The sequence below is a fragment of the Ostrea edulis genome, chromosome 3 (assembly GCF_947568905.1).
Source record: "Ostrea edulis chromosome 3, xbOstEdul1.1, whole genome shotgun sequence".
Classification (NCBI taxonomy): Eukaryota; Metazoa; Mollusca; class Bivalvia; order Ostreida; family Ostreidae; genus Ostrea; species Ostrea edulis.
In genome coordinates this window covers 80,921,776-80,949,358 of record NC_079166.1, presented here as the reverse complement: position 1 = coordinate 80,949,358, position 27,583 = coordinate 80,921,776, and the positions used below count along the sequence as shown (strand labels likewise).

The 27,583-nt window shown below is 35.3% G+C and overlaps 1 protein-coding gene across 8 annotated transcripts in view; it reads left to right on the top strand.

The window, feature by feature from the left end:
* Positions 1-363: 363 nt before the first annotated feature.
* LOC125673008 (KH domain-containing RNA-binding protein qki.L-like) overlaps positions 364-27,583 on the top strand; it is a 32,478-nt gene continuing 5,258 nt past the window's right edge. The window contains exons 1-8 of one of the 8 annotated variants that reach the window (XM_048909243.2): positions 364-649; positions 10,322-10,455; positions 13,110-13,226; positions 15,471-15,614; positions 20,042-20,162; positions 21,899-22,000; positions 23,336-23,611; positions 25,693-25,780. In XM_048909243.2, coding sequence (XP_048765200.1) covers positions 523-649; positions 10,322-10,455; positions 13,110-13,226; positions 15,471-15,614; positions 20,042-20,162; positions 21,899-22,000; positions 23,336-23,611; positions 25,693-25,766 — 1,095 coding nt within the window. In that variant the 5' untranslated portion in view covers positions 364-522 and the 3' untranslated portion in view covers positions 25,767-25,780. Of the gene's footprint in view, positions 650-10,321; positions 10,456-13,109; positions 13,227-15,470; positions 15,615-19,859; positions 19,954-20,041; positions 20,163-21,898; positions 22,001-23,320; positions 27,380-27,583 lie in introns of those variants that run through there. The other 7 variants (XM_048909241.2, XM_048909245.2, XM_048909244.2 and 4 more) reach the window with 7 other exon arrangements.

The following is a 27,583-nucleotide window of genomic DNA, read 5'->3' as shown; positions in this document are numbered from 1 at the left end:
ATGTGTCAAGCGATAACAGATTATCTTTAACATAAATATCTTCTCCCAGCAAATGATTAATGAAACATGAATTCTGATTTGTAAACAAAAAATTTGAATCATTGTGTCATGTTGCCTTAGGTCCACCTCCTTCGATCACCTGTCAGATGTCAACAATCCCGTCATTTCCCAGGCACGGGGTTTCAACATCATCGACAATTCCAATTCTATCCGTCTGCATCCTTATTTTTATTTGCAGTGATTAAACCTGGATATTTCCATAGCTTTTGTTATAATCGATCAGAATTCACAGCTATGAAAGTTCTTTTTCATGTTATTCGAAAAACATGAAACTATCCTGACCACCCCTTTCTACCGCAAATGCAGTGATCCGTCATAGACATGCGCAATCCTTAGCACGTGTTCATAAACAATTTTACATGATAGAGGGAACACAAGAAGTTATTGTAGTGATTTGTAGTTTGGATTCTAACCCCTACTTAACTTTGGTAGTTTTGCAACAGCTCAGGCGCTTGTTTTAACATGGGGACTGAAACTAATAAAGACGAGCGTAGCACGCCTGAGTATCTCGCACAGTTACTCAAAGACAAAAAACAGATACAGGCTTTTCCCAACGTTTTTGTGCATTTAGAAAAACTTTTAGACGAAGGTAAGTTTCTTTAACTTGGAGGATTAAAAACTTTCGGTTTCATTTTGACGAAAATAAATGTGAGAAATTTTATTCACCGGAATCTGCACGGTTTTCTTATGATTAAGAGGAAGTATTGTATCGCGAAAGAAAATCGAGCGAAAGCGTTGAGCCGTGAACTTGTTGTGTTTACAAAACTTTCATAACTTGCTAACTCGTTGTAAAAGTTATTCTGCCTTTTGATTTCGCCTAAATTGTACAGTAATTACGCAAGAAATATAACTTCATTAGTTTCAATAACGCTTTTATAGTTCGATTGAAGAAATAAAGAAATGATTTGGCATTTTCTGACAGTAATTGTTCAGGATGGGTGCCGAGATTTTGGCAGCCATTTTGAATCTCGCAGTTCACTGCACATGAAAAGAGGTGGAATTTTATTCTATGTAAAAGAAAAAAAATGCGAGGAATTCGTTCAGAATATTTCTTGGACTTTCTTTGACCGTGTGAAGAATTCCGTAGAATTGCTAAAAGTGAATTTGGCGCGTTTTTGTGTTATCTGAATCTGTCAATCTCTGTTCAAACAAGGTGGCGATAAGCATTTTTGTATTAGCTCACCTGTGTGGACAGGTGTTTGTATTTTGGATTTGATTTGTTGATAAAGATACAGTGTATATTTGTTATGGTAGCTTACACGGAAATTTATTTTATTATTAAAACAAATCAAATGAAATTTTCATTAAAATGCAAAAATTAATCCATTTAATGAAGAAAACATAACATAGACTGCTTTGATTGAACAGATTTTGGAGTTTAAGAGTTATTTTAAACAGAATGTTCAATACTTTAATGCGTCAGAAACAAAATAATCCAAGAAAAAAACCGTGGAAAAATAAAAAACTAAATGAAAGAGACCGTAGAAATTGATCACTTTTGTGTACACTTTGCTTTCACTGGTTCTCTGCTTAAATATCACATTAAAAGTTGGCTGTGATCATATCTTGGGTGAGCTAGCTGTGGCAAAAATATGCAGGGATGTGTGAGGAGTTGTGCACCCTTTTTAATGCAGCAGTAATCTCCCCTGTCTGAATCACCTCTAAAACCTTCCTGTAATAAATTAGCACTGATTATGACATAATGTATACATGTTTGTATTGTCAGCATGCAATATCTTTTTTTTTTTCCCATTTGACAGATTTCTTTTAACAGATGAGATGCTTGATGAATACAAATCTCATTGTGATCAATAACCCATCATTAGAAAACAGTACTTAATTAATACCATTTAATTATGTGTGCTAATAAGTTTGACATCTAGGTGCTTTGGACTGGTTCAGTGGTTGTGCAACAGTGTTTTACATAGTGGAGTTTGCCAGAGTTTGAATGAATATGAAAGAAGGCACTGGGTACTGTTTACTTATCATGCACCTTTTTACGGACTATTAATAAATTCTTTTAATTAGAATGCTGTATTTACTCATGGTCGTTACATTTTTCCACTCGTAATATTCTAACATAGTTGTATAGTTTGTCTTCATTACATTCACTCAAAAAAAAAAAAAGATTTTATTTTCTCATGAGCATCTATATATATACATATATTTATACTTGTATTAATGTAATGAGTACTTCTCCCCACCCTGAGCAATTTGCAGATCTCAGTATGACTGGCAATGTGACGATGGCTGGGTTTTTTATGCACAGTGGAAATGAGTGGACAACCATATATATCTATACTCTTAACATCAGTAATGATACTAACACATGGTGGGTACCACTTAACCAAGAACTTGACAAAAACATGATTCCCCCCCACTACAATAATTTTAGAGTTAGTCCCTCTGTGATAGAAATTTTCAAAACAAAACGAAAAGGTGTAGTGCCATTGGAATTACGTTTTCCGATATTCGTCAAGAAGAAGGACAAATTACATTTGAGCTGTACATTTTCTCAGGACAAAGGGACTGTGCATGTCCACTTGCACCGACGCCTTAAAAGGCAAAAAGGATGAGACCGAAGGAAAGGTATGACAATATCATTTAAAACTTTTATATAAATTACATTTAAACAAGATTTTCAGACAGAACACACTGTGACAGATGTGAAATGAGGGAAAGATGAGAGAGGAAAAACACGATTATGGTGCAACTTTGTACACATGAAAATACTTCACCTCGGACCAGGAAACTGCATGGAGATTTGATAAGTGGTCACAAGGTTCAAACTGTATGGGAAATGTCGGAAAAAAATACTTTGGATCTTGATTTTTACACTGCATTCGTAATGGCTGGATACTTGTGTGTATCTATGTGCAATTGAGCACTTGAATTTTACTTTCGTGTAATTTTCCCGAATTGAAGGATTTTTACCAGTGTGATTCACATGAAAAGAGGAACCTTTTCATGAAATATTGCATGTGTACTACAAATGGTAGAATTCCTGAATTGAGAACCAACTTTTGGGAAGAGTCTATGAAAACTTAAAAGAAGAATATATTTATGTTAGGCAGAATGAGTCCACTGTCTGTATTTAATGTCTGTTTTCTCTGTTATCTGAGTGAGTGATGACTGAAGCACATTGGAAAGGAAGTGAACTGAAATCCAAATTCATGTAACTGTTTACTCATTACATAAGGAAGTTTCAGCATGTGAAAATGATATGTTACTTATTCCTGGAGAAATTTGCCAAAGAAAATTTAGCATTTTAATGTATCAGAGCCGAGTTCTGTTAAATTTTGTCTCAACTCAAAAAAAAAAATTTAAGCAACATTTTGACAAGGAAATAATTGGACAGACTTCTTTAGAAATAGTCTCATTGTTAACCTGTGTATAGGAATGCACCAGGAAAATTTGTCTCGGTCTTTTCTTTTGTGGACGGGCTAATCAGATTTTCGGTTTTGGGAAACCTCAAAACAAAATGAAAGAAAGAGATTTTCCCCTATTGTCTGTTCCTCGATCTTAGTTCCTGTCCATGGGATGTGAAAAAAGCACACGAATGTGTGCAATGTCATCCTTCTTGGGCCGCTCATAATAGGAGTAGTGGGCTATCTTTACCTGGTTTGAAATAACAGATGACTGTAGCTATCTACACAGGAACATGACGAATAATAACATTTAGAAAGAGTAGCTAGCTCGGTCATGGTCAGGTAGTCCTACACAATACACTCCGCTTATAATACCCCAAGTTCAGAAATCATTATCCAAAGATCTTGCGCGTCTCAAAAAAGATACTGTATCTAGATGTTTGTGGCTTTTTATTCAGTTAATAAAAATTCGGGTAGATAGATGAACGATGGGGATTCTCGGGTTTCATGGCATTGGTTACAAAAGTCACGGGGTTTTGTATGCAGGGGTTCCATCGACACGCCCGATATACAGGGATCTTTTTGTATGAAATCTGTGTCACTGCTGTAGGATTTGTCTTTGTCAGGCCCCATTGTTTGGTTTGCTATTGTTCACATTAACAGAGATAGAATCAATTAGCCCTGTATTTGTTTGACCAACTGAATGAATCAGACCCATTTTGTTTATAATGCATCCTACTGTAGTGAGTCTGTGTCCCGTCAATTCTAAGTAAACCTGTATTATACAACATGTCCATATATATATATAGAATAAGCTCATTTTCTATTTGGCATTTTACCTGGGATATAAATTTATCATATTTGAATCAGGCTTGCAGTTATAAATTTAAAGTGTTAAAAAGCAGGGAAAAAATTGCACCTTATTTTTCACTTCTTGTCAAGTTCATATTGCTACACTAGAACTGCATAGCCGCATATAGAACATGTAGAACTGGGGTTTAATTGTGTATATCATTTAAATATATTATGTTCTCTAATGTCTAGATTTTCTTTATGTCAGGGAAGTGAATTAATTTAAAATTTTGAATTTAGAATGCACTTTGTATTGAGGACATGTGTCGGTATGAAATTCAGTGATTGAACTGTGTGATATTTGATTCTCTGAAACTTGAACAGGTCTATGTCAAGCCCTGGTCCCAAGGGAAAGATGAACCATATTTATGCAAAACAACTATATCCAAAATAGCATTTGTTGTATTCTGCCATGTGATTAATATATAGATGAAAATCCCCCTTTTTCATGGTTTATCATCACTATTTCCCCTCCAAAATGTTGTGGTCACCAGTTTCAAAATTTTGTAGATTCTTAAATATATATATATGCAAGGAATTTATTATCATGTAATTTAGCGAGAAGCATCACCTGCGAAAAATAATTCTTCAATTTTACTTGGGTGAAATACATGTTAAACAGTGATCTCTTGTGATTGGACATCTAGAAATCATTTTGTGATATTAAAAGTACTCGCTTGACATAAGGACTCTATAGCACTGGCAGGAAAATCACACAGCTAGGGTAGATGTTGTAATAATGTTTGATGAGGAATTTTCAGATGTTTGAAACATGTGTTGGAAATGTTCCTGTTTCATGTTCCAATTGAAATATCCTGCAAAAAGTTGTTTTCCAAGACAATAATAGAACATGTTAGTAATTGCCAAGGAATAACGGAATGGTTTAGTTAAGTGAACATAGGTGTTTCTCATTAGCCAGTGTGTAGGTTTGTTAGGGTTCAAATGGCCCCCAGATGAAATTGTATTCACTAACTGAATATGGCTGAAAAAAACAGATTGCAGGAATGTGGGATTGGTGTTTATAGCCTGGCTTGGGTTTTGGCATGGCCAGATGCCCTCATTGTCTCTAAAACCAGTCTTGGGAAATGTACAATATATTCATGATTAACATGGAGAAAATTTGGTCTATATATAAACATCGGTGCTTGGTCTTCATGAAAAATGTGGGATGTTTTAAAGCTGGGTCAAGATCCCGAGGTGGTTTCTTGTTGGAGAGGGAAAGATTGCTATCAGCTCTTTGCAGTCAATATCTGTCTTTGTGTTGGGTAGGGGGATTGGGTTACAGTTTTGGAGGAATATCCAATAGCATCCAGATGTTTTAAATTTTGCAGGGAAAAGCTTTACCAGGGCTCAGAGGAAAACATCTTAAAAGTCTTGAACAGTTGCTGAAATTTGAAGGCTGTTTGTGCAATTTGTATAGTGCCAACTAAAATTTCATGGATTCTGCTATTAAGTCTATTTAATGTAGTGAAAGTGAAACAGTTGTTTTGTGACATATACACTTAGAACAATTAGTCTGGTTAGGTAATCTTTCATCTAAATAGACTCGCTGGTGAACATAATTTACATCTTATTGAATTAATTATAAGCTGATTAAAAATGTTTCCATGGAGATTAAAAGTGTTGTGCAATGTTCTCAGGTTAAATTGTTTTGATTTCAGATGTGAAGGTATTATGGAGAAATATTTAACACATACCTAAGTCTATTTGAAAACGCTGTTCTAGCATTTAAGGGGGAAAAAAAGGTTCTCAAAAGACTGGGGGAGTTTCTAAATCTAATCCCCATACATTACCAGATTTTACTTAGGTGCAGGGGTCTTTCAGAAATGGTTCTGGTCACTGGCTTACTAAGTGGATTGCATTATGTTTTTTGTTATAAAGAGATCAATATGTATATGTGGACTTTTGGAGTTTTATTTTAATGTATTAACCCATATTAAAACCAACAATAGTACAAGGATGACGGGCTTAGTAAATCTAAGTAAAGAGGTCTTGAGTAGCAAGTACAAATCAGATGTTCAGTTTCTCTGTGGTCAGTAGAACTGGCAGGGAAACAGAACATGTACTTACATGTAATGTAGGCAAGGACAAGTGTCGGTGATATTTAGGGGGGGCACTTAATTGTGTTCAAGTCACATTACTCGGAAAAAGTGTATCATAGATTTTTAAGTGCCACACAAACAATGCGGTACACTTGCATATATACTTGCACTGATCGGTACTTAGAAAATAGTAACAGTTTGGGGTTGCTCCGATCGGTACATAGAAAATAGTAACAGTTTAGGTTGTTCCGATGGTACTTCCAAGCTGTATCAGGCACTGGATAATCTCCGGACTATTGACAAATTTCCATTTCCCAAAATTCAGATGCAGCATCCACTGAAGCAGATCTACGACAATATCCGGACAACACCCCGAGTTCTCACATCTGATGTAATAAAATTGCCATCTGTAACATTCTTTCCTTGATAATCATTCTTTAAATTAATAAAATTAGATACATTTAATATAGCCACATGCTTGATGAGGATAAGTCACAAAATAAGAAAGTATTTTTTCTTACTAGACCCTTCTGTAGAAATTGAACCCAGTACATGCGTTTGTGTGAACTAAACCTGTACATGTGTCTGTGTGTACCAGTCCTGTACATGTTTGTGTGTACCAGTCCTGTACATGTGTCTGTGTGTACCAGTCCTGTACATGTGTTTGTGTGTACCAGCCCTGTACATGTGTTTGTCTGTGTATTACCAGTCCTGTACATGTGTTTGTGTGTACCAGTCCTGTACATGTGTTTGTGTGAACTAATCCTGTACATGTGTCTGTGTGTACTAGTCCTGTACATGTGTTTGTGTGTACCTGAGTCCTGTACATGTGTTTGTCTGTGTGTACCAGTCCTGTACATGTGTACCGACCCTACTGCTGCACAAGAACACACATACCAAAGTTGGTTTCATACATATAAAGTCGTGTGATTTATTTGTCTTGAAGGTGTAAAGCTGATGTACTATCTTCTTCAATCATGACTTCCTGTGTGGCAATACCACAATGCAACAAAACACACGGACATGGTTTTAGCTGATTTATTGTAAGCGGTTGAACAGATAGATTATACATGTACCTGAAGTAAATGCTGTCTGATTCTCTTGGTGCTTTCTTAACAATTTGGTGCAAATGTTCGGTTTCACGGTCAATTAACTAGTACCACCTCAACGAAAACTGCAGACTCTCACAGAATTTGGACCAGAGGTTCTTATATGTACATTAAAAAACTGGCATGTATATATATATATATCTGTAAGGTAATCATTCAATGGTAGCAGTTACTATCATGGAGGTTCCCTAGGGCTGTGGCAGAGGTAGTCAGATGCTAGACCTTTGCTAGCTGATTGATTTAAAACGGGAACAATTTTCCTTTCCAAAAGTTATGGCAGTGTTTAGTTGAGCATACATGCAAGTTATTGGAGGAGCACTAAGTTTTTAGACTTGGGGGTGATGAACAACATGTTATAGCAGCGTGTTAATGAGCATTCATAGAGGCATTGGACATGCTGAAGACATGGAGAGGTTCTGCTCCCAAAACGCGTCCTGGCAACTTAGGTGTTACAAGGTAGGAACACCTTGATGACCGCAAAAATACAACAGGATGATTTATTAACATACCAGTAGTGCCAGAACACCAGTAAAAAGGATCCTAAAAGTTGGTGAAGATTGTCATATTTTTGCCCAGGGGCCCCTGAAATGACAAGTCATGGCTGTGTCATGTTTATCACCATACCGGGGTGAAGGAATCCCTGTTGATGTTATCTTAGGTACATTTAGTCAGAGATACAATCAGGGAGTTAGAAAAGGCTCCAGGCTAAAGATGGTGTAATTGTTACATCATCTGGGGGGCTGCTTCAAAGAGAGCAGGCATGCAGAGGCAGTAAATGTCACACAGGTAGATGTACCTAGGATTATAAGGGTCATGTGACTTGTTCTCAGGGAGGTGTTGTTTGTAGGTCAGTGTTTCTGCCAAAAAATCCAGCATTCTGGTCTTGCCATTCTGAAAATGATAATGATAAGAGAGACTGATGTGAAAAGACTATTGATACACAAAGTGTTCATTTTGATTACTTGCTGTTTGGACATATATAACTATTATTACATGTGTCTACATGCACTTTTGAACTCGCATTAAAAGCACAATGCTTTTGATAATATTGATGAGCTCGGAGCAATATTTATTGATAAAAAAAAGATTTTGCTAATTTACCCAAAATTCTTTCAGTTATATTGACACAATGTAGGTATATATAAGCACTGTATTCATCCCGTTTTTATGAATTAGCCAAATTATAGTGGTACAAATGAACTACTTTTGATTACTGTTTCATTGGTGACAGAACACGATGCCTTTAAGCCCTGAACATTTCGGAATCTCCGTCAGACTTCAATATTTCCCATTAGTTATGTTTTCACCCGTTTTTTGAATCAATGCCAACAGTTAATTGTGCTAATAATGATAAGACTAAGAATCATGAATATTCATTAAAGAATCAGAAGCGCCTTATGGTTTATTGACCACAAAAACGCTGTACAGTTAATTCTCATGTCTACAGTTCTAATGTTTGATAGGTCTACAGTTCTACTGTTTCATAGGGCACTGAATACAAACCTGTGCAAGTCGAACCTGTGCAAGTCGAAAGAAAATGCATGTTTATCCATTAAAGCAAACTTTTTAAGTCATTTTTATCACAAGTTTCAATGGGAGCTGATGCTGAGGGAGAAATCTATATAATGATCTTAACCCAGTTTTCATTTTATGACACAATTAGAATGAGCTAGGTCTTTTCATTGTGAAGTGTCCTCCATTACAATCCTACATGTATTCCTCCAAGACCTTGCATGTCCATCAAACGCCTGCTGTGTGCACCACATTGTTTTGGGGTCTGTGTGACCTGACTGACTCTGCCAATTTTCTTGAAACACAGATACCATTCTGAACTCCATCCATTGTATGGGGGCCTCCACACACACTATCCTATCCAGAATCAGCTTCTAATTAGAGAGATGAAAAGAAAAAAAGAGATTCAAAGATTTGAAGCTGAAAACTTTTTATCTTGTCTGAGTTGGATGTTTTCCTTTTTATCACAAGGATGGATTTAAAGGGGTTCTAATTGATGGGTCTTCAGCTACAGGTGGGTTTGTAATGAGGGTAAGGTCCATGATGTGATTTGGGTCAGTTGTCTGTTGCAGGTGTTCAGAATGCTGTCTTATCCTACTTTCTTGGAGTGTTGTTATCCTTTCAAATCTGAATAATCTATACAGAAAGTTTATATTTACATCTGAATAATCTATTCAGAAAGTTTATATTTACAAATGCCAGAAACAAAATTTGATCAAATGAATGTATGTGATGTGCTAAGAAAATATTTAAGTTATAATTGGAAACAACAGTTTTTTCCCCCATCAGTTGTATGGAAATAAATAAATGTCAGTACTGATGAATGGGAGGTGGGGGGATTAGCAGTCATTTATTAAAACCATTATGCTTAATTTACAACAGGAAAGGTGTCCACTAAAATTGATATAATACATGTATTGTGTGTCTAAAGGAAATCTGATATTGTAATATTTTTCCACTTTTCTGTGATTCTGACATAATAATGTGTTTTCAGTGTCTGTGGCTTTTGAAATATATGTTTTCCTTGGTTGTGAACAATTCAGAGAAGAGGTAAAACTTGATGTTGCTCTTTCTTACTGAAGCAAGAAAAACATTGGTTTCTTTTGAGAAATAAGTCAATTAAATGCAGAAAGGCTCTCAGGAAGCTTGGTCTGATTTGAACAGAAGGTTATAGTTAATAATTTCAACCATGCAGAGAATGAATTGGAAGCAATTTGCAGTACATATTCCCCCCCCTTGTTTTTCTACAAACTGAGGTTACATCTGTCAGATGCACAAGCCTGAACCGACTTGGCAAGAATAAAAACGAGTTCAAAGGAAAGTCTCAGAATCAAGAACAGGATCATTATTAATATTTATATGTTTTTCTTTCTTCCAGAAATTAACAGAGTCCGACTACAGTTGTTTCATCACAAAGGCAATGGTCGTATTCCCCTGGAACTTCCAGATCCCATCGGTCCAGTCCAGACAGTCTCAGAAAAGTTGTATGTTCCTGTCAAAGAACATCCAGATGTAAGATCTTGTGAATTCTAACAAAGTGTACACTAGTAGTTAATAGATATAACGTGTAGGGCTGTAATATGTATGAAAGCAAGGAAAGGTAAACTACATCCTAGATCACATGCAGGAACTTTTAGATGAAAGTGGATGCTGGGCTCCTTACAGTATAGATATGTACACATGTAGGTGTCGTGCATTCACTGTATCACTATTTACCTGCATTCATGGCATGTTTTGCAATGCAGACAGATGTTGCGTTACTTTTTAGTTGTTCTACAAAGCTTCTGTAAACCACAGGATTTCAAGCATTTTGTTATACAAACTTGTTGAGTTCTAATTATGTACAATGCTAAGATTTAATTGATTAACAAACCGTCCTTTCAAAAGATTCCCATGCAAACATTGCCTCCACAGACGCTATGCACTGAGTACTAAAGTTTTTTGGTAGGTAAATTGCACACGGCCATTAGCACACAGGTTAAATCTCTAACAGGCAGTGCTCCTCATCAAATTGTGTAATGTAGAGTACTTCTGGTGTAGTATTTAGTGTTCCTGCAAGAAATGTCATCGTCCTGCCTCCAGTGTATGTGATGTTTATGTGGCATCAATTCTTCTCCGGTTGGAGTTTGCCAGCTAGGTCACATGTTGTGTCATACAGTGACAGCTCCTTTATTGAGCTTTTATTGGTGTGTAGGATGCTTGCTCAGTCAGAAAGAGAAAAGGTTTGATTTTGTGCTCAGCTGTGTGTTATTTTAAGGTTTTTATTACTCATTGTATTGGGTAACAATACATGCTGCATTGGGGATAACTTTGAAATATCATTGTTAGAAAGTTCATTCAGCAAAGTCTGATAGGCTTCACTGAATTTTGGTAGGGAAAAACCATACGAAGCGTGAAAATTCTCTGAAATACATGTAATGCTTTAGAAGAATCAGAATTTTGTGTGATAAATAGGCTTAAATGGGTACAGGGTTTGAATCAATATGGTTAAATCCACATTTTCCACAGATTTTTGGAATAGCGTTTATTATTTAGCTGCAGAATGCAGAATTTTTAATGTACTATTTAAGCAATGTTGACACTCAAGCTCATCAGTTCAAATGTGGTATTGTGTATAGGGGGAGTTTATCCACAGCAGCTGTAACTACAAAAGAGAAATGACAGGTATTCAGAGAACTGTTAATCGCTCACTTATCTGAAGGAACCAGTGCTTGTAATCTGACTGATGGAGTCAAAAGAAGCTAATTTTATAAGGAGGGCAGACTCTGTGTAAACAGTCTTTATCTGTACACTGATCAGGAGAGGTGATGAGAGTTTCACCCAATGGTCAGGGCAAGGTAAAACATGTTTCTGGATAACCTTACTGGAGATGTCCCCATAAACATGGGTGTCTCAGAAAATTGGTATCCCCAAATTGAGGTCACATCTTGCCGCCTGAGCACCCAAAAGCTGTGTTCTTTGAAACATGAATATAGTATGTATGTATATATATTCTGGATTTTCGGATAATCATGTACTGTAACACGAGATACACCTCTATTAAGTGCAGTATGTAAAGGTAAAAAAAAGGTCATGAATTTTTTTTTTATTTATTTGTTAACTCTTGGAAAGAACCTTCATGACTAGCCTCTTAATAAGCTGATAATGCAACCAAGGGAAAATCACCACCTGGGGACTAGTTAATTGAATTCAGAGAACCAGTTTAAAAGGCTCTCAAGAGGTTGACTGATTAGTTACATATAGACAGGCCCCTGAGTACATTATCCATAGAACATAATGGGGCAGAAAATCTGGCCAGGTTCAGAATTAATTAATGACTCTTGATTGAAGGACAAAAAAATGAGTTATCGCTGACAGTATGTTGTCCATTTCTTGCATGGCTTGGCTTTTGAAAGAAGTGTTCTGACTAGCTTGTTTGAGTTGTAGGAATACCCAAGGGATCAATTAATTGATACCATACTATGTTTATTGGTGCCTAAGAACTTCATAATTGATCTATGAATTGCTGTTAGACACTCATTTAATGGCATTAGGCAACTCGTGGAAGAAAAGGGGGGAAAAAGTACCAGGTTGCAAACACATTTCAGGGCTATATGTTCCGTGAGACATCCATGATTTATCTTTGCTTGATACATTATGTATACAAACATTAGACAATGAGAGCATATTATAGAATTTGTTTACATCTTCATTATTAATCATCTTTTGTTTACTGAAATGATGCACTATCCACGAACAATACTTTTAATACACTTAGTGGCTGTACACTCATTTTTAGACGTGTGTGGAAAAAATTCACAGTAACACGTAATTCAGTATGATTTGTGAATTAAAACTGTTTTGGCTATAATGTATCAATGATAAACACAAAAATGCATTACTGGGACATTTTTATCATCAGATTGTTTTTTCACTTTTAAATTTTATCCAATTGTTTATATTAATCGTGTTATTAATCACAGTAATTTACTGAATTAGAATCGGCAAAAATTTAATGCCAGACTGAAATATAGTATTCAAACCAAATCAAAACTGAGGAGTGTTGTTTCAACCCTATTTGTAACACTGTGGTGTAAATGTTGGTATGTGTGAATTTTGATAAATTTTATATGATGTCTTGGTACCAATGTGTGAATTTTGATGAATTTTATATGATGTCTTTGCAGTTTAATTTTGTGGGACGGATATTGGGACCACGTGGGATGACCGCTAAAGAGCTGGAACAGTTCACAGGTTGTAAGATTATGGTGCGAGGAAAAGGCTCAATGAGGGACAAGAAGAAGGTAAGAATCCCCAGTCAGGATGTCAGGGGACGTAATTCTTGTCAGCACATGTAATTCATGTCGGGGATGTAACTCTTGTCAGCACATGTAATTTGTGTCCAGGAATGTAACTCATGTCGGGGAACGTAACTCACGTCAGCACATGTAATTCATGTCGGGGATGTAACTCTGGTCAGCACATGTAAGTCATGTCAGGGACGTAACTCTCGTCAGCACATGTAAGTCATGTCAGGGACGTAACTTGCATCAGCACAAGTAATTTATGTTAGAGGCTGTAACTTGTGATTTAAGAGTCCATAACTCATGATTACAAGGCTTGTAGGACTGTTATTTTTTATTCATCCATCTGAGAGCATCAAAAGATCTTTTTGCAACAAAAAATCAAAATAAACAATTCACTTAATTTCTAGACATTAATTAGCATCACAGGAATTTTTTTTTACTACACACAAAGCGACAGGTTACAGTTAGGTGATGAAAAGACAATTTTCAATCTTTCATGGCTAATTTCTCAAAGTGCTTGTTAGGCAGTGTATGTAAATCTATATATTTTTGTGGCAGAAGACGCCACACGCATAGCTATGCCGTTCCACCAAAACATGTGAAACTGAGTCATGATTTGGATTGATATGAAATTCAAGCATGACTCAAATGTTTGATATCAAATTCTTAGAGGAAAATTTTTGTTGGATGCACATAATTCTGATCAAATTCTCTCTGAAGCAATCAGTTTCAAATTTTTTCACGTATGCTTCAAGTTTTTTGCAGATGATGGGGAAAAAGATTTTGTCAGTCAAATTTGAAATTTTTTAAAGATCATATAACTTAGCTGTATTAATTTGTGGACTTCCATGTTTTTGGTTTTAAAAAAAATGAAAAGTTTTGGCTCCATGCCTCATCTTCTATCAATGTGTATTTGGATATCTATATACACGTTAATTTTGTGGGATGGCTAAGAAGAAAACTTTATCAGATAACTTAATCCTGTACCAGTGACCAGTTAAAGCTAAATTGGATTTTAAATGTAGATTTTTTGATGTTGGTGTTTGATCTGTCAGATGTAGTTTATGTGGAAGGGTTAAGGTATAATTTATAGTGTATAGTGACAGATCCATACCAGATGTAGCAATGATCGGGTTTTTATATCTATTTGATAACTGTGGAGAGATCACAGTATCAGTAGCTGGTGAAATGCTACAGCATGCTAGTCTGATTACACACGATGTCAATGCACTTCTAAGTTTTGTCAGAATATCAAAATTTCTTAAATACTATCAAAATATTTCAAGGATTTTTTTTTGAACTTGAAGAAGTTGGTCAATGCACACATCAATGTTAAAAAGTAAAGGATTATTGCATGTTCAAAGGCAAGATTGATCTGCGTTCTGAAAAGTTATTTTTAGGCTTCAACCAAATGCTCTGAAGAAATGTTTGTCAGATTTTTGAGGAACGTTTTCTAGGAAAACAGATGCAGACAATTGATCTAAGAGAAAAATCATAGGAAGTGCATGTTTAGAAATGGTTCAGAAGCTCTCAGCTTCAGAGGCCTGGCATTACAATTGTGTCCATCAATACTCACTATACCAATGGGTCGGGATCTGGACTTGAAATTATGATGATTGAAGAGGTACACATTGACTATCCGATGTGTGTGATCTCTGATTTTGTATATTGATCAGCGTTGATTCTCTGTTTAATGAAGTTCATGAAATTTGCATTCTGTGTCTAGTTACATAATTGTTAAAGTAAGATGCTGTAAATATGTTCAAAATTCAGCACATCGATTGATTAAGAACAATTTTACACAATTTTGATGGTCTGTTAGTTTCTTTCTATATTTAATGTCTTGCAGTAGTTATCGTATGTGAAAGGTGACAGAATATAAATCTTACTGGTGCTAGTCATGAAGCTCAGACAGTAATTTCTACTCAAGCTGTATGTCTTTCATGAATATCAATTATTTACCCGGTTTGAATCCATGTTTAATTTATTTTTTCCATCAGTTACAAACATAGAAATTAAAATTGAGAACTATTCGGAATGAAATTGATATGTGCTTTAATGCGACGACTGATAGAACATAGAAGTTTTGGGTTTCTATCGTTAACGGTTTCTATCGTTAACAAGGCTTATGATAGTTGTTTGATATGTCTACACAAGGAGTCCATTGGTATCTTGGTAAAGGCTTAGATTGTTGTGGACTGGTCACTGTTTTCTTATTGTTGAATTGGTCATGTGTTGTAGGAGGAGCAGAACAGAGGCAAGCCTAACTGGGAGCACCTGAATGAAGAACTCCACGTCCTCATCACAGTGGAGGATACGATTAATCGAGCAGAAGTCAAAATGGCTAAAGCTATGGAAGAAGTAAAAAAGCTGCTCGTACCTGCTGTAAGTAGGACGAAACCTGGCCACGGTCATTTACTTATCATGTGTAATCAAGAAGCAAGAAATACGGGGAGACAGTTTTTGGAGACTAAATATATTTCTGGGGTAAATGATATCTGGGGAAAGAGTTTTGGGAGACTAAATATATTTCTGGGGTAAATGATTTCTGATTGAGATAAGTAACATGTTTTTGATTTTGGATATTCATGTTTTCATGTTTTAATGCTGACTTGCAGACATTTTCCTAGCTTTGCTTATTTATGTTCTATTCCTTCTTACAAGGCCATTTTGTTTGGCATAACAGAACTAGAAGTAACTCGCAAAAATAACTACCTCTGGGACATATAATGTAAATAAGAATGCATTAAATTAATAAAACTGCTATACTATAGCCAAAATAAAAAGGAGAGGGATCCCTTACTACCATGTAATCATCTCTAATGGTCAGTAAAAAAAATTGTACCAATTAGAATAGCAGGTTTACAGCAATTTTAACATAGCTCTGCGGATTAGAGTACCCCATAACAGTAAGATTGTCTTTTGGCTGTGTCACGTCCAAAACTACTGGGTAATGAGGCCTGAACATGCAAACCATGCAAACTCAACTGTAGGATCTCAATTCAGAGAGAGATTATGTGGAGATAAAAAACAACCCTACTTTGTATACCTCTGTGAGGGGTTGGACCTTGTGCCAGTTTGGGTAGTACAAATGGATTTAAAGTTAAGCTGGGCCCATGGTAGTTATTACCAAACTAACAAATTTGAGAAGTGAATTTGACTAGGTTAATGAAGGTGGAATGTGTTATGAGTAGATGATTTTAATACACTCTGTATAGTTGTTGACATGAAGTTAGAATATTTGATTTTTAGATCGATAGAGAATAAACAATTTTGGCATATATAGCATTGGAAAGAAAAAAGAAGACAAAATTTAGTTGGATAGGTTCCAGTATTGAAATGGGAATTGTCAACCCTCGATTCCAAATAATAATTTTATGATAAGGACATGAGAAAATCTGTGATGATAGAGATCTGAGTGACACTGACAGGCAGAGGTTGAGGGTGATAAGGAAATCATCCAGCGTAATTCCTGAACTAAAGTGAAATATTTCCCTTTATCTGTAAATTAATGTAGGAAACTAAGAAGTGGATCTCAAGATCATGCTCCAAGTCTTATTTTCAGGAAATCATAAAATTTTAATCTTTCCTTATTTATCTGCTATCTGGGTCTGGGTATTGTAATTGAAATGGGCACAGATTGTTAATGAAAATCAAAAGCCAAGCAGGAAACTCCTAAATAAAATGGTGAAAAATTTCCTTCCGTTTCATTTTTGTAATTTTTTTTTAATCTTTTTATCACAACACATGGCCGGCTTGATTTTCCTGGTGACACTCTTGAAACTTCAAGCCCACTTTTGGTAACTGTTTTATTTTGAAAGATCTTGTACTGTAAAATTGGCATAACCTTGATTCAAAATTTCTGTCATTGTGAAGACTTAAAGAAGAATTAGCCTTCAACAGAAGTTTTGGAGTAATCGGTTTAAAGGTCTTTAAACACCTTTTACGAGATTGAGACTGGAGTTTCTAGGCTGAATGGGAGAACACTAATAGTGTTGTTATTTCTGAAGAAACGATCATTTTCTTCTTCTAGTATATATTTCATAATTATTCAACACCAAAGTTTGCACTGACTTGAGTAAACGTCCCTGAGTTGTTAAAGCCTGTAGAGGCTAGGGTCCTCATTATGAAAATTACCTGGATATATTTGAAAGAAAAGCCTAGAGGGGGACTTGCTTGGGTGAGCAGACTTGGTTCTCTTAGTTTTCTGGACCTTAGAGAAGTTGTCCCAACAATGAATGCCAAACATCATCCATAGTAAAAATGTTTTTGCTGGTTTACAGGGTTTTTCTGTGAGAAGACAATGGGTTGTCACTGGCAAATGCCCACCAGTACAAATACCAGGATAAAATGTTTGATCTAGTGCTTTTGTAGGGGAGAGTTGTGGGAAGCAATATATTGTGCATACAGTTAGGATACCTGCTTCTGTTGGGGAGAAAAGATTGGACCTGGTTCACGTCAGGTTGTTGACAGAAGAGATTTATATAACTCATTTTCTGTTGACATTAGAAATCAATACAATAGTTGACTTCTAAAGGGAAATTAGCTCGTTAGGTACCCCAGAGAAAGTCTGGGCACATGTATTGACCCTGCAACAATGCAGGATTTCCTTAGGAGGAGGCAAGAGGGGTGTATAGACATGCTCAAACTCAAAGACATTCTCTTTTTGCAACTTTATAGCAGACTTTCTATTTTGTCTTTGACAAAGCAAATTAAACCCTCCTTAGCAAATATCAAATATTAGAAACTCCAATAAGATTATTTAACTTGTCCAGTAGTGAGTACACATACAGATTTCATTTGAATTGATTTTTCCCAATGACCCTGTATACTATTAGTATTGCTATTTTGTATTTAAAAAGTTCTTTAAAGACTGGTTTAACATTTTATTTAGAATTGTTACAAATATTTTTGTTTTACTTCTGAGAAGAAAAAAAACAAACTAGAGAAACATTATGTTGAATGTCCGCATCTTTGTGCTTGAGATAATAATGCTGCAAGTCCTCAACTTTACACTTGGAGAGTGGTGGTGGTGGGGGGGGGGTGTAGTGTAACACAGCAGGTTGACCACAGAGAAAGTGAGTGTCCCAAGGTCTGACATAGTCCTCCTCTAAAAGCGTCCCAAGGTCTGAGGTGTGCTGGTTGCGAAACTTCTTCTGACGACTCCTGTCCTTGCGCTCGAACTGTCATACCATCACAACAAGGTGATGACTCTTCCCATAAAAATCAATCAAAGGCCAGCCTGAGAAGTTCATATGAGGAATGATAGAAAAATGAGTATTTCATCACCCACATTCTGACAGCTTTAGCGATCAGTATGGTTCAGAAGTATGCAATGTAAAGGAAAGATAGGAGATCAAAATTGATGAAGCCCGGCTGAACTAGTATCCATCATGTTGTAGTGACATAGGTCTTGATTTAGATGTAGCCTTTTGATGAATTGAAGGTAGAAAATATCGGAGATTATTTGATATAAGCAATTTTTTCCCCATTCTATCTTGTGTATTTGTTCTCTGTTAAATTTATGAAGAAGAAAAAAAAATTTGATGATATTTATACCAAAGGAACACCTTAAATGCATAATAAATTGTAGCATGGACATTTGATAGAGAATATATAAAACCGAAATTACCATTCCCTGTGTGTAGATTCCAGTCTTGATCTGAAGCGTTGGCAGTTAATTGTTTGCTGCAATATGAGGAGCGTATTCTCAGTCATTTGTCTTGCTGTATAGTACCAACTGTCAGAAGACGTGCACAGGCATGGCAGACCTTTATGAATATTCAGAAATCTACCACGCACTTGTTCTGTTTCCGTTAGCCTTTAATTATCGTAGATTGTCAGTTAATGTGTAGCCCCCAAGCATATTTAAGGCTGGTATGGTACCAGAGACACTAGATTTTTATCTTTTTTCACCGTATTTTTCGTCTTTCTGTAAAGGTAGCTGGAAGGTTTTGTCAAAGTGGGGCTTTTTTGTGCAGTGTTCATTGTCCTTTAAAAAGACATTACCTGTCGCATTGGGACTGTTGATGCATTTATTTAATCTGAAAATATAACAGAGGAAATAAAAGAATTGTCGCCAGCTATTTTTTATTTTATCAGTCGTTGGTATCAGCTGATCAAAGAAATATACAATGTTGTTCTTGCGAAGGCTCACAGAATGGTCAAAATTAAGAGATAAACATCTATTCAATATGAGTTGAAAGAGTGTCATTTAGTTCAATGCAAAATATCTTTCCTGCAGACAAGATTAGTAATTATAGTATGTAACTTAACTGTTTACTTCTGACTAAAGTTAATGCGTTTCCACCACCACTTTTTCATAATTCTCACGACTGTTTCTTTTGACACTGAATGCTAAAATAACCAGGTACTAATTGTGTGTGTTTTCTGTTTAACCAAGTCTGCTGAACTCTTTAGCCATTTACTGTTGGAGATATTCACCCAGAGAGAATGAGTTATAAAGCTTCACTACCACCAAAGCGCATAATTAATAAGTAACCTCAGAAAATCTTCTTGATTAATTCCATTAACACATAATGAATAGGTCTAATGCCCTAACCACAGGTATAAAACAATGCCCAAATAGAAAAGTGTAAGAGAACAGAGTATTTGGTTGCCTTTTTTCAGCCCGAAGGAGAAGATGATTTGAAGAAAATGCAATTGATGGAACTGGCCATCTTGAATGGGACATATCGCGATTCCAAAGCAATTCCTCTAGCTCGTAAGTCTCAGGCCTGTCACAGACAGGGTACATAACAAATCTGTACTACTAACGTGTGAATGTTGATGTGTTTGCGACTCTTTTACAGCCCGACGGCGAGGATGATCTTAAGAAACGTCAGCTGATGGAACTGGCAATCATCAATGGCACATACAGGGACACATCTAAACCGGCTACCTCCCAGGCCGGTGGTCAGTCTGCGTCCTCTCGTAAGTCCAGCCATCCGGCGACGCCCACTCGCAACCCACGCCAGTTCTGTGTGCAGTGTTATAGCTTTTATGTTCCTTTTATCCCTTGGCTGTCTGTGTTTACTCTTTTTTTTTGCATTATGGTGTTTTTTTCTTTGGCTTAAGGAGTTTTCCTTCACCCCTTGGAGACGGCCACCACCTGATGGAATGGGTCACTGTTCTCGTAGTCATTGCATGATAGAGGCTTCTTAATTTTATCACCCTGTGAATTCTATTTTCTTGTATATATGATAACACTGAGATGAGAGATACAAAGTTGCAAAATACAGATTTAATTCGGTTTTCGTTCAAATCATCTTTTAAAAAGTTCGACAGGATAATTCTATAAAAATGTCTTTAAAAATAATAGTTTATTAATAGAAAGAATTCTGAATTTTTAAAAATCGAAATAAATTTATTTTGTAGCTTAAAAGACTGTCATCTCAGTACCACCTTATACTCAAGGCTTCAGAGAGGGGAGGGTGTGTGTATATCATTGCATGTTGGTGTAGGTGTATTATATTTTTGGGGGAATGAGAACCTGCTACCAGAAAAAAATTACATGGGTATTAAGATGCAGTCTAAGGGAAATAACTCTTATTCCCAACTTCTTTAGTTATCATGCAACACAACAGACATATTAAATAAAATTGAGGACAAGTTTCAATTCAATTTATTTAATTACCTTCTTGAAGCCTGAATTATTTTTCTTTTTTTCAGCTTCTTTTGTTATTCAGTTTAGTTAGGATGTTGAATTTATATAATATTTCAGACACAAGGTTTTGCTTTATATAACATGTTTTTGTAAAGGACTTTTTTTAGCTCTCCATTATTTTGTATCGTTTTCCTCACCATCACTGCTGGGATATTCTCCACATTGGTGTACATTTAGACAGTGAGGCTCAGGGTCAGCCAGAAAATGAGGGAAAATTTAATTTCAGAATGAAATAAACTGATATATATTAATCAAACTTAGTAGAATTTTCCTCCCTTTTTCTGACCCCGCACTGAATACAATGTACATCACCTGTATACATGTATTTTAACATTTATCAGGCTATATAGTAAATATGAGATGCATGCTATATTGAATGTACAGTTATTCAGTATTACCTTGTTGTGTATACCAGCATGAAAAATATCTTAATTTAAACTGGTAGTAAAATGAGAGTTTTGAAAAATTGCCTTTTTAGAAGTGTACATTGTGCTAACATTTAACGGTTTCTTTAATTGACCTCCTTCCTTTGAAATGATCACATTTTTCTTGAGAAAGTGATTTAAATGACTTTTGATGAACTCTTCTAAATTACAATGATAATAAAATGGAAGAATTTGCAATGTTATTGATGTTGAATTTAAGATTTTGCTGCTTGTTACAAATTCTTTCAGTTTTAAATTTGTGCTTTGTGGTGAGGCTGCCTGTGTCTCTGTCCGAGTCTGGTTCCAGTAGAATAAATGATGAGTTAATTTCTACTATTTAATCATCACTCTGTCTGATAACGTGTAGTACCATAACTTTGTTGACCGAGTTGTAAAAAATTTTATATATTGGATATCCAAATCTTTCTGTAATATTTCAATTGTTGAAAATATAAGCTCTTAAAAATTGTAAGTTTGAGGCAGGGAACCAGATGAAGCCCACAGGAACCAGCAGTAGTTGACAATGGGGTGTGTGCTAGCTGGTGTATTGATTCTTGTGTTTTTTGCACCTTTTCAAGATGCCTTTGGACTTCCCTGGAATGCACAACTTCAAACCATGCAAATGTTGGGTCAAATCGACGCCAGTGGAATCGACCATAAGAGCATACTAAAGACTTCAGGTATTATCGTATACCTGTGTACAGGTAGAATTCTTTACCTGTAAACAGGTAATATCGTATACCTGTGTATATACTCCTAGTAGAGGGTCTGTAGATACACTTCCTTTGCATCCTTACGATTACTTCCCCTTTCCTCTTCAGTACTGAAGGCTAAACGAGAAAGATCAGCTGATTCTCGGGCAGAAAGCTAGCGCAACTTTATTGTTGCATTGAAAAGGAAGATGATTCAATTTTCAATGTAGATTAGGATTAATTTGATTTTGATAAAGCTGTAATAATTCAGCCCACCTTAATTTTTTAACGCTCTGACATTTCTTAGGGACTCTTGGAAATTAGGGAAGGCCATATATATTGCATCTAGTCTTGGGAAAATAACAGTAAATATTTATTTTGGTTGAATGATAGTTATAGAATTGTTCAGTGAATGATTTTATTGATCAACGTAAAAAATAAGTAGAAATACCTATTGAAACAAAAGAGAAGTTACCTATGCTGTACCATGCAATTACAGGTGACTAGATGAATTTAGAGGGTGGGGGGCATGACTGCCACATAGTTAGTCCGAGAATCAGTAGATTAAATTTATTCAAGCTAAGCATAATATTATTTCAAACTAAAATTGAAACTTGCGATGAGGGAGGAATAAATAAAATCAAACATTATAATGAAAGATTTTTCTCTTCTTAAAAAGTGAATTTAGATATATGCAAGAAATACAGATCTGCGTCTCGTAACTGATTGTCCACTTTTCTACAAATGATAAGGATGTGAATAGGAGTGGAAAATAAATTGGCTTTCTGTTTCTCTTTGTTCAGACTAGAAGAAACAAGTTGCTCTTCCATAAAGTTCAATCTCAACTGGAACTGAGCAGCATTGCATGACTTTTAATGTGATAAAAATAATGATTGAAAATAAAACATGGTATGCTCGTATGGTTAATTGTAGCATATTTATACACAGCAACTAGGGATCGGCTGCATTTTTCACAATGTTTGCAGGGCAATTTTACCCACAACTATATGCTATCTAGGTTGGATTGATAATTGGTATTTACGATTCTGTTTCTTGTAGAACTTTATGTGTATATTTTACCATTTGGCATAACATAACTAACAAGAACTTGTACCGATCATTTTTGAATTGTTGATTTCACAGGAGAATATGTTAATATAGGAATACATATAATGGATTCTGTTTAAGTTTTATTAGTACATTTGCTGCTGTTGAAAATTGAATAAAAGAAATTTGTTGAACGAAAAGGAATGCGAAAACATGTTTATCTGAACTAGAGAATTTTAAAAATGTGTTTAATGCGAGTAGATTTTGGTTTTGCAGAGGCCCCCCGCTTCCTAACAGCGGCTTCTCCTCTGACTGCTGGCATCTCCACTCATCTACGTTCTCCAACACCTGCAGGTGCCCCTTTAATCCTGGCCCCTCGCATGCCTCAGGTTGCCACCAGCTCAGCAGCCATGATCAACCCACCCCCATTAGTATCTCCCACAGATACCGCAGCCACAGGACTGATGTACAACCCCTATGAATATCCATACTCCCTGCAGCCAGCGGCAGCCATTGTGGAGTACCCAACCTCCTTTGAACAAACGGCAGCTGGTATGTTGAATTTCTCTGCTGTGCGGTAAAACCATACACATAGGAGTCATGACAAGAATCATGAACCGTAGTAGAATTTTATTGAACATTTTAGCCAATTTTATGCAAGCATCCACAATCAAATGAACATACATGTATGAAACCATATATTATTGAAAGAATATTTATCCAAATATGGAGTCCCCACAAGTTTTCTTTGTACAGAAAATGTTGACTTGAGTATTTCTTATTTTTATCTATTTTTTCGTTATATATACATATATTTATTTTAGTCGACAATCTTTTAAGAATTATGTAATTTATAATTTTTTTCCCTCCCTCATGATTTACTTTTCATTGAACATTCCATGTTTCCAATGAGGAATTGTGAACTGTAAATTCGACATATGCATATTATATTGTCATGTACGTTTGTAGCTAAATTTGTGTAGAAGGTGGTAGTTTGTAAATAAGATGTTGTTTTATTTCATGCTAGCCTGTAATAATGGAGTCATAGGGTAGGTGATCTGATACTATCTGTTAGCTCATGTTGAGGAGAAGATTGGTTTGGATAGCTTAATGAGCAAAGGGACATTACTCTAGAAAATGAGTTCTTAAAATGGATTCTTGGAAGTTTTATTTTTGTTTTATTTTCCTTTTTTTTTTTTTTTTAATTAGAAATAATCAAAATTAGTTATGGGGTAAATAAGTTCATGCAAATTTTCAAGGGAGTTTTGTTTTTATTGGAATATGAAGATAATAACTTTAGATAAAAAATGTGATTCAGCTGACTTTGAAAAATCCTAAGTTCACTAACATTAATAGTCATGACATAAACATTTTATTAACAGGTAAATAATTAGGAAAATCAACGACCGTCAGTGCATAAATTGGGAGGTAGAGGTCTGAGTCACACACTGTTTGTATGTGATCAAAACACTGCTCACTCCTTAACAAAACAAACTAGTTCATTAATGATTTAATAGACATTTTTCTTTTTGATTGGTGGTGGCTTCAAGATCAGAAAATTTATCTTTTTAAAAAAAATGCAGACTGAAGAAAATTAAAAAATCCCTGTGTTTGCAAGTATCAGCTGTTGATTTGTAGGTTAATCAATTATTCTTGAGTTTTGGAGTGAATGAATGATATTTTTTCGTAGTGATTGCTTATTGACAATTTTATTTTTTCGTCTTCTTTCGTGTTGTGTTAATTTTAATTTTGAAAGCTTGTGTTTATTTTATCCCTTTTCACGTCTTCAAAGGGTTGATTTCATTCATATACTGATTTCACACCTAAAAATTCATAATCTCTTTTAATAGGAATTTTTTCATGCTTATTCAATTGCATATGAATAAGAAATGAAGTTTTTTGGCATGTAATATGTAATTGTTTTTGTTAAGCAGTTGATTTTTGTAATTACTACTTTATAATTAACATAGTAACCTCCACCAATAATTAACTGTTTCTGGAATTAACACGTTAAATTAATTAGATGGCCCTTTTAAAAAGGTGCTTCTGATGCTTTAAATATAAGACCAATTGTCTTTCAAGCATTTTGGTATTTTTGGTATATTTTTTTTATTAGTTTTTTGTTTCATTTTATACAAGAAATCAAATTTTTGTTGTATTTTTAGAAGCAATATTTAGCACAATGAGGACGCAATCAACACTCATGAGTTGACACATACATTTACTGTTTCACATGCTTTTGACAATTACAGTTGTCTCTAGCATGACATGTAGAGAATGGAAGTAAGGACGAAAAGGTCGTCATAGGTCCCAATATATTAGCATGTGGCAGATTTGTACTATTTGGAAAGTCGTTAGTAGTAACTTGCACTTTTCTTTCTGGGTAATGGGGAAAAAGAAAAAATTCGGGATAATTTTTCTGCATTGATATTCATTGGAGATGGGTTGCCTGGGAGAAAACAACAACAGCAAACAAAAAAGGCAATAAATTTAATATTGAATGGGAATGTGGAATCAAGAATATTATTTGGTGTACCCCCGGAAGTGGAGTTTATCCTAGAGTTGTCTCCCTTTCTTTACATGGGAGATAAGTAGGGGGTACAGACAGGTTTTAATATGTTTAGATATTGCAGGTGCTGTGCCTAAGATGCGAAGGACCCTGGACAGTGTGAGGACACACCCCTATACTAGGGTAGCCCTTCCATAAGTTTTAGTAGGAAGGTTAGTCCCGTATCTGTTCTATTTCTCACAGTCATTTTACTGTCTCTGGGTTACAAATAGTTTTCCCCCCTTCTAACTGTTGTTATTCTTTATAGCAAAATCACAGAAAATCAGATTATATTTTTTAAAGAAAGGATGGTCACATTTTAAGAATTTTTTGCTCCTAGAGACATTACCATGGCTGATATTTTTATATGACCCTGCATTAAAAGTCAGGAAATGTCCCACAGTTTGAATGAGAGATCCACATGTCCAGCAGCTGGACCCAGACAAAATATCTGTCTCACATAAAACTTTAGATCATAACATGATTAATGGTACTAAATTTTAGCCAATTTTGAGCTAAATGTAGTAGATTAATTTGTTTAACCCATAATAAGCGTAAGTGTGGTTTCAGTAATTTACTCACTGTTAAACATATCAACTTTACAAGATATTTCGATGTTTGATTTTATTAAGGGTTAGACTATTACCAGGGATTTGCAATTTGAGACCTCAAAGAAATTTTATATTTATACCTTTATATATTTATGGTGTTCACATACAACAGGTGCAATAAAGAGCCATTTTTGACCAGTATAAATGTTGGTATTGTTAAATGTAACCTAATAATATGTTCCACTAGTTTTATTAAATCTCAAATGAACCACTAACCCCCAAAACTTTGTTCTTGTAAAGAATTTTTCCGTTTTCTCACTGCTGATGACGTTGTGGTGTTGTGGACAGTAAATAACCAATGTCAGAAAATAACCCTTGTTTCTAACACCTCACACTTAATGTGAAGCAGTTTCCCTGGTAATAGTGCGGCCGTCGGGATATCTTGTAAAGAAATTGTTGATATATCATATGCAAGGAAAATGATCTTTCATTCAGATGAAATCCAGGCTGTTCCCGATTATATTTGAAGATTTTATTTGTAGGATTTCATTTAGATAGTGTTTCATTGTTGGCCTTTTTATATTTTATACTCTAGGGTTTACAAAAGTATTGTATTATACAATCGTGACCATGAAAGGGTTTGTCATGATACATTTTTTCATAGTACTTGTTACAGGTACAAAAATCATGTCTTCCATGTATTTCTAAATGAATCACCAAAGGAAATGTAACATTTTACAAGTGCAGGGATAGAGAGATGCCAAGCTCTGTATTTGATAGTCCCATATTTAGATATAATTATGTGATGCCAAAGCTATATTCATAATGCATAATATTGTACTGCGATGAACAATCATTCCATATTTTATGTCTAGCATACAATCTCAGGCAGGTGATGTAGAGTTTGATATGACACCACAATACATAGATAGCCAAAAAAGAAAAAGCTGTTGTTTTTTGCTTGTTGCCTAACTTTTTTTTTCTGTTCGTTTGGCTGAATGAAGCCTATTTGATTTAGTGCTAGAACGTAAGCATTTGGTTTAGAAGCAGTTATATTTAAATTTGCTAAAATATTGCAATTGATGCTGAGAACTTTGTACATGCACATTGAATGGACAATCTGCAATGATATTTATTATAGATTTCTCAAAAGGTTATTTATTTCATAGTGTCAATTGTTGTTTTATTTATAATGTTCAAAAAATAAAATGAACCCTTGAAGTAGTATTGTTCCTATTTCTTCAACGAAAAATGACTTGTGTTAAGACAACCAATGGACGTGGCATTTTGACATCTGATTGAAACCGATTTAAATCTACGTATGTAGTGTGAAGACCTTATGACGTGAAATAGATCTGCACAACCACTTGAGACTTTTCTAAGTGAATGTGTCTCTTCATCACCATCTTTTGTCTTTCCGTAGTT